The following is a 17,150-nucleotide window of genomic DNA, read 5'->3' as shown; positions in this document are numbered from 1 at the left end:
AAAAGGGGGGGGGGGAGATGCTGAACTTTGAAATTCTCAATGATTCAGAAATCATGCCCTTAAAGCACCATACTAGCCTTCAGTAACAAACGAGATTTTGTTTTACAACTTTTACTATACATTTTTTTACTTTTAGATTTTATTCTATTTAGATTTTGGAGTGGGAGGGGGAGGGAGGGAAAGAGAAAGAGAAAGAGAAAGAGAGAGAGACAGAGAGAGAGAGAGAGAGAGAAGAGATCATTTTGCTGTTCCACTTATTTATGCATTCACTGGTTGCTTTTTTATATGTGCCCTGACTGGTCATTGAACCTGCAATCTTGCATATAGAGATGACGCTCTAACCAACTGAGCTACCCTGCCAGGACATTGCTATACATCTTTTCAAATCTGTTTACATATGTTCAACACATAAATCTTGAGTTACTGAATCATTTTCCTTATTGGTCCTTAAATATATCTAAAGCTTCAAGAGCTCTATGTATTGATTTTAACGGTCTGGAACTGAATCCTTAGAACGCAGGTAGAGGTACAGCCATACCACTTTACAAAGGGAGGAACAAACTACAGCCCTGGGAAGTGTGAGTGACAAGCTCAAGGCTGCACCACTGGGAAGTGCAGAGTTAGAATACCAACTCCAGACCTCTTAGCTCCTGTGCTCTACTGCCTTCCCTAGACTCCTACTTTCATCATGTATCTCATGATTTTATAGACCTCAATTATTTTGTGTCCAAGTCCTCTTCTCTCCAGATCAAGATGAAATCTCTAGTCTCTCCTCATGCACCTGGCTCCCTATGATTATTTTATTTTGTTTTGTTTAATTGTCCTCTAGTTCCATTGTCTTTTCTTTTGAGAGAAGTGATCAGGTGTGAATACATCATAATTTGGTAAGAGTCAAAATGTTTACTATTATGTTTCCAATATCCATCCAGATGATATATTACAGCAGCAGCTCTAACAGCTGCCCATGACTCCCAGGTGTTTAACCCAGGTATAAGCAAAAGTCGAGAGCCCTGTCCAGTGTGGTCCAGTGGTTACAGTGTCAGCCGAGCACCTAAGAGTCTCGGGTTCCATTGCCAGTAAAATGATTGTTCAAATCATGAGTTCAAATAATGGCAACGAACTTTTTTAGGAACTGTACCAGTGGATCCAACACTTTATCAAACCACACCCTTTTGAAAAACAAACTTTGGGTGATAATATATGAACTGCCACTATACTATCAGTAGTCCTGACAGAAGGCATAATTATACTGCTTAACTGGCAACCGGAGGCACACCTTCCTATTAGAACTTGGCAGTCTCAGGAAACCAAAAACCATTCTACCAAAATGTGAGGCTTTCTTGATGAGCTTAAGTCCAACTAATAAGTGTTAAGACAGACCCTGCGTTAACACAGATTTCTCTAAATTAACCTCCCTAGGGGCAGGCTAATTCAGGAGTCAGCATTATTAGAATCAGTGTGTACAACTTGGTGCAGGTGTTCACACTGCCAACGGGAGAGTTAACGCTTAACCACCTATGAACGATATGGTGGGTGTTTTGAGCTACTGGTTTTTAACGGGTCGGGTGTATACAGGGATGGTAATATGCAAAGCAGTGACACTGCGGATTGAAAAATGTGTTCACCTTCGCTACAAGTAGGTGACCTTCCACATTCATCACTGAAAGTGGAAGTCAGTATCACATACCACATGTCCTCCCACCTCAGAGTTTAACCTCTCAGAAGGAAATGAAGACTGGGTGTTACAACCCTGCCTAGGAACTCACACTTTGTAGGTAGTGAACAGACAACACTCTTTCCAGCCCTGAACCAAGAACATGTGGCACAAATCTATGCAATGTGTCCTTTAATTTTGCATGAACAAGTAAAAAGCATATTACGTTGTATTGTCTCATAAAAAGAATAATTACCACTATACTGGTTTGTGATTTGTCTTCGACGAATGTTTGAAAAGTTGTTTTAAATTATATCAGTTTTCTACCATAAAATATCTACTGAGTTTGTATAAAAAAAGTAAACGTCAAAAATTTACACACATCGCCCGACCAGGGTGGCTCAGGGGTTGAACATCGACCATGAACCAGGAGGTCACAGTTTGATTCCCAGTCAGGGCACATGCCTGGGTTTCGGCCTCATCATTGCTGTTTCTCTCTCTCTCTCTCTTTCTCCCTTCCTTTCTGAAAACAATAAAAATATATTTTTTAATTTACAACACGTTCAAAATATATTAAGTGACCACAAATTAGAATGCAGTAATCTATTTTCTGAAATAATTTTTCTAACTACTGCAAGGGGGGGAAAAAAAAAACTTTGCAAAAACCAAAAGTTAGTTTGAATAAATACGTCATCTCAAAGCCAAACAACCCATATCCCAGGAGAAACATCACAGAGTGCAACTGAGTTTAATATGCTCTACTGAGGATAGACTAGCCTCCTATCCCCCAAGTTCTCAGAAAGAAGGCTTGCATACCACCTGCTTAGAAAAACAGAAGGAGCTGTTAATGAAAGAATGCGCAAAAGGGAACAATGTGAGTATCACTACAACAAACAAGTGAACTTGAGAGGAGTAAGAATTTGTTCCACAATTTACTTTCTTAGTATTATTCAAGTACATTTAATATTTAATGATGGGAAAATTCAAAACAAGATAACCATCTTTGAATGATTAAGTTTTTCATCTTTTACGATGTCAAGATAAGTGGTCTCAGATAAACTGACAAAACAGTTCTAATAAGCCACTTTAATTTTTTTACTTGAAGAGATGAATTTACTGAAACTACTCATCCATATACTTGAGCAACTATCAGAAATATACAGCCTTCATATTTACATGTGATCCCAGTAGTGATCACATTCTTGTGTATGCACATATGTATATACCCATACTCATGCGTATATTTTTTAACCTTTTAAATCTACTTATGAGTATTTGCAATTCATATACACATACACTTTAATATGTTTTCCCAGGGGTACTATATTAACCAACTCAAGGTCAGAAGAATGCAAACCCTTCAAAATATTATTCTAATGGCCAAATGGCTGACAACTGGTTGTAACACCCAAATATTATTTCCTGGAAAAATGATTCCATCAGCCCACAAACACAGCCTGCAAAGCCACTGAATAGAACATGCTCCCACTTTGTCCTGGAAGTGGGAAGACTCATAAAGAAATGTGAGTCAATGTGTTGATAAGAAAATTCCACTGGTATCAACAGCCACAGGCATCTTCCTGATCTCCCTGGGCCATCCAAACTAATGACATGGACAGCAGGACGACGTCCAGCTGAAAGCCTTCATCATTCAGACCCGGCTTTCTCAACCGTGGCGCCAGTGTCCCTGGGGCGCACCCTGCGTGCTGTAGAAGAGCTGGCAGCATCCCTCGCCTCGACCCACCAGATGTCGGTCGCTGCCCCTTCCAAGGGGTGACCATCAAAAACGTCCCCAGACATTGACACATGCCCCCCCTCCCCCGGGAGGCTAATTGGGGTCTAGGAGTCTCACTGCTTAGGACAGTGCTTAGCTTTCAAACGGGTGCAAGTCCTGCGACACCCACCGAAAGGGCTGCAGGCACTTGACAGGTCACTGGCCCGGACCCACCAGGGGGCCGAAGCCCCGCTCCCCGGGGGCTCGTTCCTGCACGTGTGCATGATTCAACGCTGGCGGGGATGCGTCTGCGACGGCTGGGAACGGAGCCAACCGTGACTGGGGTTTACAGTTTCGATGAGTTGCACCTCCTTTTAACCCTTCAGCGGCGGGTCATCGCCGCCAGAGGAACCCTTTCCTCGCCAACCACCGTCTCCAACACCTGCAACCGCGGACGCCCGGCTCTGGGCTCTCACTGCACCGGGCTCAGCTCGCACCCAGGGCTCAGGCACCTCGACGACCAGGCCAGCCGGCCGGTGCCGCTTCCCTAGGACACCCCAGCTCTCAGCTGGACTCCCCCCGGCCCAGGGCAGCGCTTGACCCTTGACCCCGGCCTGACCCCGCCACCACTAACCCTCCTCCCCCTCCCCCCCTCAGGGCGGTACCTGAAGTAGTAGACATCGCTCTTGCCGGCACTGAGCCCAGATTTTCGGATCACTTCCTCCTTCTTCCATCCGGGGGGGAGGGCCGGGCAGTCCATCCTCTTCCCGCTCTCCGTGGCCCGGGGTCCCCTGGGCCCCGGTCCCGCGCTCCCCGACGGGAAAGGGACCGGCTCCCGCCGGGGGGCGCCGCCGCCACCGCTGCCGCCGCCGCAGACGCCGTCGCCGCCAAGGCCGCTGCCGCCACTCGGGGGACGGCCGCGGCCCCGTCCCCGGCCACGGCCCCGTCCCCGTCCCCGGCCACGGCCCCGGCCACGGCCACAGACGCCGCCGCCCCGGCCCGCCTGCTTCCACCGCCCCCGGCCACGGCCGCCGCCCCGAGCGACTTCCCTGCGCACGCCGCTCACCGGGGACGGGGCGAGCGCGCTGCCCTGGCCCCCCTGCTCTATGGCGGAGTCGCCGCCAGCGCCGCTGCCGCCCGCCGCGCTCTCCCCCTCCTCCTGCTCCGGGCAGCAGCGGCCTCCCCCCGGGTGCGCGCGCATCCAGCCCCCTCCCCAGCCGGCGCTGCGCTTCTTCCGTAACCGAGCCCTTGGAATCCCGGAGACCCGCCCCGCCCGCAGAGCGGCGCGCGGGGGACGCGCGCAAGCATCATAGAGCGGACGCGCACAGAGCGGCCCTCCCGCCCGGGGCGTGGCCCCGGCCACCGCCCCTTAGGTCCTCCAAGCGCTAGGGGCGGCCATCTTGTCTCCGCCCCCTAGAGGCCACGCCCCCACGTCGGCACTCGCTCCGCCCCCTGCCGCGCCCTTCCGGCTCTTGCCCCGCCCCGCGCGCGGATCCGGAAGGCGGGTCGACTCGGAGTCCCTGGTGGAGGGATGTCAGAGGTGATGCGGATGCCGGTGCTTCAAAGATGGCTCAGCTCCCGCCTGGTGGTTTTACCCGCGCTTGCTTGTCAATTACTGAACAACGAACAAGATATGTCTCATATTTTATATTCACTAATTCGATTGTTCATTGAACGGGGTTACAGATGCCCTTTCTTGTCTCTCTGCATCCAAGCTTGCCAGCCAGCCGGTTGGAAGGAGTGAGTCAGTGTCCCTTTAGTACAGCGGTTCTCAACCTGTGGGTCGTGACCCCTTTGGCAGTCCAACGACCCTTTCACAGGGGTTGCCTAAGACCATCGGGAAACACATATATAATTACATATTGTTTTTGTGATTAATCACTATGCTTTATGTTCAATTTGTAACGTATCAGATATTTACATGACGATTCATAACAGTAGCAAAATTACAGTTATGAAGTAGCAACGGAAATAATTTTATGGTTGGGGGTCACCCCAACATGACGAACTGCATTAAAGGGTCGCCGCATTAGGAAGGTTGAGAACCACTGCTTTAGTATCACTACCCTGCAAAGCCTGACTGATGATCCTCCTAGACCAGTGATGGTGAACCTATGACACGCATGTCAGAGGTGACACGCGAACTCATTTTTTTTGGTTGATTTTTCTTTGTTAAATGGCATTTAAATATATAAAATAAATATCAAAAATATAAGTCTTTGTTTTACTATGGTTGCAAAGATCAAAAAATTTCTATATGTGACACGGCACCAGAATTAAGTTAGGGTTTTTCAAAATGCTGACATGCCGAGCTCAAAAGGTTCGCTATCACTGTCCTAGGACTTGGTAAGGCTGAATGTATGTAAGAAAATGACAACTTGGAACTTTAACTCCAGCTGTACGTGGTTTACCTCAAAATTCTTAAAAAGACCAGAATCCCTGAATCCGTCTAAAATTTACCAAATTTCAGGATCTTCTCCTAATTTGGACTCCCTCGACTAATGGCCTTTGGCAAGTATCAGTGGCCTTTGGCTTGGTAAACACTCCCTTATGTTGAAAGTTAACCCATTGTCACAAACTTGTAGGAGTCTGTGTGGAATTTATTTGGACCTGCACACGCATTCATAAGTGACTTTTAATGAATAATGCCAAGTTGATTAGAAACTGATGCAGTCCAGCCAGCCTGGCTCAGTGGTTGAGCATCTACCTGTGCACCTCCGAAGGCACCTTGTGAAAGTGACAGTTGAAGGAGAAAAAAAAAGAGAGAAGAAGAAGAAAAGAAAAAAGAACCAATAACTGGATCTTAAGGAACACCTACATTAAGGCTCAGATGAAGGAGTAAAAGTCTGAGAAATAGGAGATTGAAGTTTAGATGGCAAACCCTCTGTAAGAAAAAGGGCTTTGATTATTACACCTGATTAAAACTAAAGGGTACACAAGCAAACATCTAGGTAGAAATGGTAATTGAGGCAATAGGTGGGAAAAGATATACTTTTGGAAATGTTTACCTTTCCAAGCTATGTCTACCAAGGGTATAGATCAAATGATACAGTGAGTATAAAAGCATTTTTAAATAAATAAATCACCAACTTAAGGTAATTACTTTGACTCCTACTACCAGATTTCATTTGCTAAATCCTAGTAGATCTAGTTCAATGTTCCCTCTGTTAAGAAAAATCTCATTTAGACATTTCGAAAGCTTTTTAGGTCACACTTGAATTTTTCTGCTATGATGCCATAAAGCAACGTAGCAAAAGGAAGAAACAAACAGACAAAACATCACTTATTTATTCTGTCAATAAAAGAAGAAAACTGATTAAATTCAGGAACTAGATTGAGAGCCTAAAGGTACTGAGAACAGATGCTAAATACCTGAGATGGGTCCCTTTGTTTCCCTTAAAATACTGGACAAATAATAAACTTTGGTAATTCTGGAGAACTGCATTTTACATCACTCCTCCAAGAAGAATAGCAACACTGTTTTTCTCAGTACAGTTGTGACAACATTTTTCAATTTTATCTCCGTTGCAGTGGGAAAGGTCTCGCTGGCCTCACCATTTGGAAAAAGAGGAAGACAAGAGGGAATTATGTTTGAAATCTGGTCCATTAAACAAACAATAGAGACTTAACCACCTCTGATCTGAGCCTCCCAGGTGTAAAGCAGGTGCTGAAACACCAACTGTCACCCCTGGAAGACTCTTGTTTTCAAAAAAATATTCTTTTTATTGTTTACCAAGTCAATTTGAGGCTAAGCCATTAACGAAAAGGTGGTTTTCAAGAAAAATAAGTGTTCGTTTGGATTTTTTATTGAGAAAAATAAGACAAATTCGGGAACTGTTGGGAGATAATGGCTGGTTCTGAGATCCGTATATTTTGACAAATATATAACCTGCATTTGAAATTTTGAGTGTGATAAGATACTAAATGAAAGAAGGACTTAAATGTTGGGAAAACTTACTTTTTTCAAACAGTGTGGTCAGAATGTATCAAGACCTTACAGTGGAATAAGGGCACAGCCACAAAACGTTTCCAGCTCCGATTAGCAGGTTGCATGATTCACTGAGTTGGCCCAACTACTGTTCACCTAATTCCCAGCTAAGACGAAACGCTCCTGGTGTGGCATGTCAGGAGGCCGGATGACACTTTCAAGTACCTGCAGGATAAATAAAGATTTTTTTTTAATTGCCTTCCACTTGGAGTGACTACAGAGACTCTTACACTGCATAGTTCAAACTGAGAAGAGTGAATTACCCGAAAGGCAAGAGAAAACAAGGAGAGGCGCATTTTGAACCAAAAGGAAATTATTTCCGAAGACAGTGTCTGGTACTTTTTTTTTTTTAATTTTCTGCTAGTTGTTACGTTAGCCATAGGCAAGTGGCTGGTACTATTAAGTATTTAGGATTAAAACATGGGGAGATGCTTATTTGATCTAACTTCCTAAAATAGGAAGCACAGTTCTACCAGCAGAAAGAAAATGATCTTTAGGTTTCAAGGCCCTAAGACACCATTTAACAGGCTAAATGGGGGTTTTAAACCTTCATTGTCTCTGCAAAGCACCAGAAGTCTAGGACACATGATCCAGGAGAATTAAGGGCTGACTATGGCTGCTGTTCGCAGGAGGAGGAGGAGCCGTTACTGAGTAACTCAGAAAATAATCTCGCCAGGACGCCTCCTGCGGTAAGTGGCTTTCCCAATGTCTCACATCCTTCTCAGTTGAGAGCTTGTCTGCTTAACTGTTTTCAAACTTGCTCCTACTGTCTCTGGTTTCTTCACCCGTGAACTTGCTGCTTCCTCTAAGTCAGTGGTTCTCAACCTTCCTAATGCCACGACCCTTTAATACAGTTCCTCATGTTGTGGTGACCCCCAGTTTCATTGTTACAAATTGAACATAATTAAAGCATAGTGATTAATCACAAAAACAATATGTAATTATATATGTGTTTTCCGATGGTCTTAGGCGACTGAAGGGTCCGGTGTTCGATTCCAGTCAAGGGCACATGCCTGGATTGTGGACTCAATCCCCAGTGTGGGGCGTGCAGAAGGCAGCCAATCAATGATTCTCTTTCGTCATTGATTTTTCTATCTCTTCTCCCTCTCACTTCCTCTCTGTAATCAATAAAAATATGTAAAAAAATGTTTAAAAAGACATTGAGATAAACGTGTGTATATAAAATTTCATAGAATATGGGGAGGAGTCAACTTATTTGGAGTCAAAGACAAATATGTAAGTGCAGGTAAATATACAAACTCAGGAATAATTGTTTAGAAATAGAGTCTCATTTTGTGTTAAGTCTTTCATGATATATATTCCACAAAATTTTTGAAAAACAAGAATAAACTATCTGACTAGTTGCAATTGATACCATATTCACTTTGGGATGAGTGATTTGGCTTCTGGGGGGGACCATTCCGAATAGTAAATTTATTTAATTTGATGACTATTTATTTGATAATCTACTTGTTTTTAACATAAATTTGTTTAATTTTTAATTACATAAAAACCAGAAGTATAATGAAGTTGAAACAAGTTTCATATTTTCACATGTTTAAGTAACATTAGAACAATAATTTAACTCAGCATGGAGGGGTGGTAGTCCAAAGTGATTTTTTCCTTGTAAAAGGAGTATGTATTTTCTCAAGTTTGAGGAAAAAGTGCTCTAATTTGCATATCCTTTCTTCCTATGTAATAAAATTAATATTCACCTCTGGTGATGCCTTACTTCTTGAACTTCTTTCCTTCTTTGACTTATGAAACATCAAACGCTTCTGATTCTCCTATCTGTTACTTTCCAGTTGCCTTCATGTATATTCTTCCTTGGATAGTTCCTCAAATGATGGTGTTCTTTGAGGTTCTACCCTGAGGTACCTGGTCTTCCGTTCTGCATGCTCTCCTTTGGCAACGTCGCCAACTTACAAGATTTAACCACAGGAGCTAACTCCCACCCTGCGATGCCAGCATGGCTTCGGCAACATTGGCAAGGTCATCCTACTATAGACACCCTATAGCAGTTCTCCAGATGAAAAAAAACAAACACTCATTGGCTACTTTTCAAGTCTTGAGGGGCCCAAGGCCAAGCACCCCTCTATCATTCTTGAGTTGTGAATTCAATTGAGAAATAAGAAAAGGAGTAAGAAAGATAATGTAATGTCCAGCCATGGCCGGTTTGGCTCAGTGGATAGAGCGTCAGCCTGCTGACTGAAGGGTCCCGGGTTCTATTCCAGTCAAGGGCACATGCCTGGGTTGCAGGCTGGATCCCCTATAGGGGGCATGCAGGAGGCAGCTGGTCCATGATTCTCCCTCATCATTGATGTTCCTATCTCTTTCCCTCTCCCTTCCTGTCTGAAATCAATAAAATAAAATAAAAACTTAAAAATAAAAAAGAAAGATAATGTCCAAAATAACTCCTTTGTCAAAGAGAAAGTCTAGGCCAGAGGTTATCATATAGTGTGAGAGCTTAATGGGCTTCTTATTGAACCCCAAAAGTTAATCGACTAAACTACTTTATTAGGATCAGATTACATAGGATCTCTTCCTTGCCCCCCACCCAGCTCTGTGGACCTGGTTTTTACTCTTAGTCTTTATAACATGGCCAAGAATAATCAAGGATATATTAAGAATAATCAAGAATAAATAGACAAGGGAGGCAGCAAAATGTCAAAGAGGAAGAGAAGAGAGGAAGTGGCTAAAACAACAAACAAAGCCCCTCTCTGTTTAAAAACAAGAGTAGAAAGACACATTACCTTCTAGTAGTATATCATGTGAGTGCTGAAAATTGTCATTTTTAAGTATTATGTTTCAAAGCCATGTTAACATGTGTTTTTTTTCTGAGAAGTTTGGAAAATATTCAAATGAATTAATCCAAAATTTAGAATAATGACTAGATTATAAGATCTGAATTGTCTAATAAGATAGAAGGATAAGATACTGATATAATGCTATATAATAAAAGGGTAATATGCAAATTGACCCTAACAGCAGAATGACCGGTCGTTATGAGCATCTGACCACCAGGGGGCAGACGCTCAACACAGGAGCTGCCCCCTGGTGGTCAGTGCGCTCTCACAGGGGGAGCTCCGCTCAGCCACAAGCTGGGCTGATGGCTGCCAGCGCAGGGGCGGTGGCGGGAGCCTCTCCTGCCTCTGCTAAGGACGTCCGACTGCAGCCTGCTCATCCTATGCTGTCAGTGGGACATCCCCTGAGGGCTCCCGGACTAAGAAAGGGTGCAGGCTGGGCTGAGGGACCCCTGCCCAGTGCACAAAATTTCATGCACCAGGCTTCTAGTTTTCCTATAAAGTGAAGAAGGTTTTGATATTTCCATGGGGTGTGTATTGCAGGGGTAGAGGGGAACACAAGGAAAATCAGTAATTTGATTGGAAAGAAATATAATTTTATTCTGGTCTCATTTTTGCCTAACCTTACTTTATCATGGAACAGATGAGATAAGGGAATAATCTCTGAACATTCTTTGGAATGTGAACCTCTTGTTACCATCATGAGAATGTGAATTTTCTTTGCCAGAGAAATCTCATTTTAGAGTATGTGCTGTTTAATCATTCAAAATTCACATGAATTGGGGGGGGGGATCATTACAGGTGGAATTTTTGCATGTCCCTACTGAAATAATTGTTTTGTAGTAATAAAAGAGATAATCACACTGTCAAATGTTAATATTCCATTAAAGTTCTCTTCATAACCAGAGGCAGATCAAGCCATATGTCATTTTCACCCCCATAGAAGCAGCACAATACCCAAACTACTGACTTCTCTTCCTTGAACTAAAAAAGCATAATATGCTAATTAGACTGGACAGCAAACCGAATAGCAGAATGACCGACCATCCGGACGACCTTCCAGATGAAGCCAGGGCTGCGAGGGCCAAGGCAGCCACCTCGGCTGCAAGGGCCGAGCCCCTTGCACAAATTTTGTGTATCAGGCCTACAATCACTAGAGTTTTCAGCCCACACTCCCTGATGTTTTCTCTATCATTTTGATCAGACAACCCCCTTCTTAGGTTCTTATGGTACCTTTTCACTGTATCTTAATCAGACAAAGCCCTTCAATTGATTACACATCAAATGCTTCACCAGGTGGGCCTCACTATTTGAAAGTAAATTGCTAATATGATGTCCTATAACCCCAAATACTTGAATGTGTAATTGTTACAAACGAGGACATTCTCCTCTAGAACAGCCAGCCAACCGTGAAAATCGAGAAACTAACATTGATCTATGACCATACCCCTCAGACTCCCATTCAAGTCCTGCCACTTCTCCCAACAATGTCCTTTATCACAAAAGGAGCTAGTCCAAAATCAACAGGGCACTTGGCTACCGTGTCTTTTTAGTCTCATTCAACTGTGGAACATTCTTCAGTGTTTTGTTGATTTTTTATGACCTTGAAGCTTCTGGAGAGAAATCTCAACTTAGGTTGGCCACAGAAGAGGTTGGTTATTTTGTAAAATGTCCCTCAATTGGGGTTTGTCTGATGTTTCCTCATAATTAAATTTAGGTAAGGTGCATCTTGGGCAGGGACATTGCAGAAGCGATGCTGTGTTCTTCTCATTGCATCCTGTTCCCTGACACAGGATTCCAGTGTGCCCCATTACTGGTGATGTTAACTTTGGTCACTTGGTTAAGGTGGTATCTGGCAAGCTCCTCCACTATAAAGTTATATATATTTTTTGCCTTTATAACTCATATATATTTTCAAGTCTATAAGCTAAAAATTTTTAATGATAGTAAAACACAGTCAATTATGTTATAAATCAACTTTTAATTCATTGGCGGCCATCTTCAGTTGGCTTAACTCATATTTGCATGGAGCTTAGGATGTTACTTACTACCTTCCTCAGATTCTTGCTATATAATTTTGAATGACTCTTCATATTGTGTTTTCTTTAGCTTACCTGAGTTTTCTGATCTGAAATTACTTTCAGCTACATCTCTTTGAGCTTAAAGAATTTTTAACACTGAATGATAGCCCTAAAGAGTTCACAGTACTTATTTGCTTGGGAATAAAGCACCTGCATTCATTTTCTCTTACTGGATAACACATTACCACAAAGGTAGCCTCTAAAAAGAACACACATTCGTTATCACACAGTTGCCATGGGGCGCAGCTTAACTGGGTCCTCTGCTCTTGGCGAATTCAAGCGTTGCCTGAGGCCAGAGTCTGTCTGAGGCTCTGTTCTTCTTCCAAGCTCAGGTGCTTGGTAGCAGTATTTCGTCCATGTAGCTGTAGAACTTAGGTTGGCCGATTTATTTAAGACCCACAGAAGAGTCTCTGGCTTCTGCTTCTGATCTTTAGACCTTCTTTTATTTTATTTTATTTTTTAATATTTTTTATTGATTTTTTACAGAGAGGAAGGGCGATGGATAGAGAGTTAGAAACATCGATGAGAGAGAAACATCGACCAGCTGCCTCCTGCACACCTCCTACTGGGGATGTGCCTGCAACCAAGGTACATGCCCCTGACCGGAATTGAACCCGGGACCCCTCAGTCCGCAGGCCGATGCCCTATCCCCTGAGCCAAACTGGTTTGTCTAGACCTTCTTTTAGAGGGTGCACCTGGTTAAGTCAGGCCACCAAGGATAATCTCCCTTTCGATGAACTCAAAGCCAACTAATCAGGTACATTAATTGCATCTACAAAACCCCTTCATCTTGACCTGGATTAGATACGTGAACTTGTATTGTTTCCCTGGCTATTGAGTTCGTTACTTGGTTCTGACTCAGCTTTTTCTCTATTCAGTTTTCACTTAGAGCTTCACATGTCTGGGCACATAAAATTGTATAAGTAAAAACACTGTTACAACATGTATGCACTATTGTGAAATATCAGGAGAGGCTCAGGTACGTCTGCATTCTGTGTGCTTACCATGGAGTAAAAGTTGTGCAATAACAAGTAAATGCACAGCAGATTAAGTTGTGATATGTTCATATTAAATCATTTTAACACGTACTGAATATTTTCGGTGCTTCTTGCCTGCATTTTTTGGTAAGAGATGAAAGCAGTTATTTGATATTAATGATTCCTCTTAGAGGCAAACATTTATTCCTCTCAAGCTTCTGGGTCAGTTTAATTGAAGAGTATATTCAGTTTACAATGGGCACTGATTTTAAAACATATACCAATTGAAATTGCTTATCTTTATGAATGTAGAATTTCTGAAAACTCTGCAAACCAAACAAGATACAGAAATGGATACTGAAGTTGATAAATCAGCAAGCGTTGTCCACAAAACCTACATGGCAACTATTAGGTTACTATTCTCTAGTTACATTGCACTTATTGATAAGAATTTAAAATATAACCTTATAAAATAAAGATGTGGTCCTAAGTTTCATCTTTTTAATCTACATTAGGGTGGTGTTGTGAGCGGGATTTTGTGTGATTAAAGAGTCTATGACTTTAAGAAGGTTTGAAAGCCACAAAAGAGTTTGAACAAGATAGTATTGGGAGGGCTGGATCTACAGTTGGTAAATGAACCTGATTAAGTAGTAATTTAATTCCCCTCTTTCTGTAATAGGACTTATGGGGCTGATATATAATTTGAGCATTTATAGACCCACCCACTCTGGCATCACCGCCTCCAGCTCAGGGTTCATTGTACCTGATCAAAACGCCATTCCTGCTCTCCTTCAAAGACACACAATAGCCCGTCGTGTGTCACTGAGTAAGACTCATATCTGAATAAGTAAGCCTCCTACCACCAAGATCTGATGATAGGCACTTTACCACGCAATGTCATTCTTTCAACTGTCAACTGTAGTTTTCGTTAACTGTAGGCTGCATAAAACCCACGATACAATTTCCCAAACACAGAACATTCCTTGGTATACCAGTATGCCTCCTAAGTCACAAAAATCGCCTCCCCGGGAATGCAGCCAGGAAGAGCCTAAATGCAAATGTCCTAAAGTGTTAGGCTTCTCAAGGTGTTTCCCCTCCGTCTAACTGAGTGTAATAAAAGTGCACCAAACCACACACACCTAAGCAGCTAGAATTTGCACATCCCGCAGTCAAGATAATGATCATTTCCATCAGCCTCAAAAGTTTTCTTTGCCTCTTTGTAATCCCTCCCTGCTTCCACCCCCTTCCTCAGAGCACCGATGATTTACTTTCTGTCATTACAGATTAATTAACATATCCTGGGACTTTATATAAATGGTGTGATCTGGTATGTGTTCTTATTTGTCTGGCTTCTTTCTCTCGGCTACTCCTTTTAAGATGCATCCAGGCTGTGGTGAACATCAATCATCCATTCTTTTTTTTATTGCTGAATAGTGTTCCACCATGTGGATGTATCACAATTTCTTTATCCAGTCATTTTTAATGGACATTTGTGTTGTTTACAACTTTTTTTTTTTAATATATTTTATTGATTTTTTACAGAGAGGAAGGGAGAGAGATAGTTAGAAACATCGATGAGAGAGAAACATCGATCAGCTGCCTCCTGCACACCTCCCACTGGGGATATGCCCGCAACCCAGGTACATGCCCTTGACCGGAATCGAACCTGGGACCTTTCAGTCCGCAGGCCGGCGCTCCATCCACTGAGCCCAACCGGCTTCGGCTGTTTACAACTTTTGACGATTAAAAATAAAACCGATCGGAGCTTTCACATACAGGTCTTTATGTGGGCATATGTTTTCATTTCTCTAGGGTAAATATCTAGGAATGGAATAACACATGGGCGTTATGTTGAACATTTTAAGAACCTGCCCCACAGCTTTCCAACGTCATTCCGCCATTTTGCATTCCCATGAACAATGTGTGAGAATTCCAGTTGCTCTACATCTTCATCTACTCTTGGTATAGTCAGTCATTAGAAGTTTAGTGTTTGTAATGGGTGTGTAGTGGTTTTAAGTGACATTTCCCCAGTGACTAATGATGTTAAGCATCTTTTTTTTGTGTGTGAAGCACCTGTTCAAATCTTTTGCCTATTTTCTTCTCATGTTGTCCAATGTTTGTTGTTTGTTTGTTTGTTTTTAATATATTTTTATTATTGAATTCAGAGAGGAAGGGAGAGGGGGGAGAGAGATAGAAACTTGCCTATTTATTTAAACTCTACACAATTGGTACTTTTAAAATATTTGACAAGATCTTTGGGTTGTGTTTTCACATCACAGCATCCTGTGGGAGGATGACGGAGAGCAGCCGAAGAGGTAGACTCTGTCTAGGAAGACAGTTTGCTGAGACTTGAAAAGCACTGGTTTAGGAACCAGGAAACCTGGTTCTGCCAAACAGCTCACTGACTGTGAACGAGTGTTTTAATCTTTCTGGTTTTTAGCTCCCCCGTCTGTAAAATGACCCAGTGGACTGGATAATCTCTATGACCCCTTCCAACTTTGAATACTTGAACTATATACTGTTCTGAAATACTCAGCTGTTTCTTAAAAAGCTCTTTCACATATACTTTATCATTTTATCCTCAAAAGAATCCCTGGTGGATACAAGGCAAGTCTTTGCAGGACAGAGAGGTTAGGTATCATTTTAGATGTGGTCGTGGAAAATTAGGTGATTGGCCAATATAACCGATCTGATAAATAGCAGAACTGGAACATGAACTCAGGTCTTCTCAGCAAATTCCTGAGTAAACTGCACAAAAACACAAGAGAAAGCAAAACTGTTTGGAATCAATGATGATATGCATGAATTACGTACTTCTACTAGTGACATTTCCCTTAGTTACTCAGACCACGCTAAACTCAAAATAAAAGTAAACATCAGAAATAAAAGTAACCAAATGACCAGTGCTCTATTGTGATATGAATATAGGGGTAATTATGAGGGATTAAAAAGATAACTGCTGAGCTCTGGGTGGGTACATTTGAGGCCGTAGTGTCGAGCAAAGCTATGATTCACTTATGGCCACTCCTTACCAGAAATGTAGAGATAAGGTACAGGGAACAGCAGGGGGAAAAGCCATGAGGAAGACAAGGAACTGGGAAACTCTCACTACTTAGCCAGGTACAATAAGAGAATCATAGACAAAAAAATATTTTAAAATCAATAGCATACAAAAAATAAACAAATAGGTACTATATTGGAAAGAATTAAGACTAGGAAAAGATATAAACTTGATGGTTAAATTGCAATAAAAAAGGCTTATGGCTGCAAAATTATATGCCAAAATGAGTGATAAAATTGAGGAGATACACACCAAAATATTAAAGTGTAAAGGGCATGATATATGGAACCTACTTAAATAGTTCAGAAAAAAATAATGTGTGTATATATGTACATGGCAAAAAGTTAAAAATTAATAGCCTGGCTGGTATGGCTCAGTGGTTGAGCATCAACCTATAAACCAGGAGGTCATGGTTCGATTCTAGTCAGGGCACATGCCTGGGTTGCAGGCTTGATCCCAAGTAGGAGGCATGTAGGAGGCAGCCAATCAATAATTCTCTCTCATCACTGATGCTTCTATCTTTCTCTCTCCATCTCCCTTCCTCTCTGAAATCAATAAAAATATATCTTTTTTAAAATTAATGAATCTGGGGAAAGCATACAGGAGAGTTCTTCCTACTATATATATGAGAATACTAGCTACTATTTTTACAACTTTTCTGTAGGTCTAAAATTATTTCACAATTAAAAGTTAATAAAAAGGGGGAGGGCAATAGGAGCATAGTTACTTAGCAATTAAACAATGTAGCAGGATTCGTAATAGAGCTGAGAAAGACTTCCTATTCTATTTCATAAACAGATCAATAGACCTGCATTATAGTCTCCAGTTGTCCTCTAAGTAGCTATGACATCTTGGACTACTCCTTGAAAAT

At 42.3% G+C, this 17,150-nt stretch overlaps 1 protein-coding gene and 1 long non-coding RNA gene across 4 annotated transcripts in view; one reads left to right on the top strand and one right to left on the bottom strand.

Annotated features, from left to right (window-relative positions):
• The window catches only part of MBD2 (methyl-CpG binding domain protein 2), a 50,719-nt gene extending 46,025 nt beyond the window's left edge, over positions 1-4,694 (bottom strand). Inside the window, exons 1-2 of one of the 3 annotated variants that reach the window (XM_036321822.1) lie at positions 4,486-4,694; positions 4,034-4,246 (exon numbers count right to left, since the gene is read on the bottom strand). In XM_036321822.1, the coding sequence (XP_036177715.1) occupies positions 4,034-4,246; positions 4,486-4,679 (407 nt within the window). In that variant the 5' untranslated portion in view covers positions 4,680-4,694. Of the gene's footprint in view, positions 1-4,033 lie in introns of all 3 variants that reach the window. The other 2 variants (XM_036321821.1, XM_036321820.1) reach the window with 2 other exon arrangements.
• Positions 4,695-5,634: 940 nt separating this feature from the next.
• Positions 5,635-8,382, top strand: LOC118663809. Its single transcript, XR_004970147.1, has 3 exons — positions 5,635-7,691; positions 7,986-8,045; positions 8,326-8,382. It is a non-coding gene; the product is annotated as an uncharacterized LOC118663809 (long non-coding RNA).
• Positions 8,383-17,150: the final 8,768 nt, after the last annotated feature.

Source organism: Myotis myotis, unplaced genomic scaffold (genome assembly GCF_014108235.1).
Source record: "Myotis myotis isolate mMyoMyo1 unplaced genomic scaffold, mMyoMyo1.p scaffold_m19_p_9, whole genome shotgun sequence".
In the NCBI taxonomy this organism is placed as follows: Eukaryota; Metazoa; Chordata; class Mammalia; order Chiroptera; family Vespertilionidae; genus Myotis; species Myotis myotis.
This window is presented reverse-complemented; position numbering and strand designations above follow the sequence as displayed.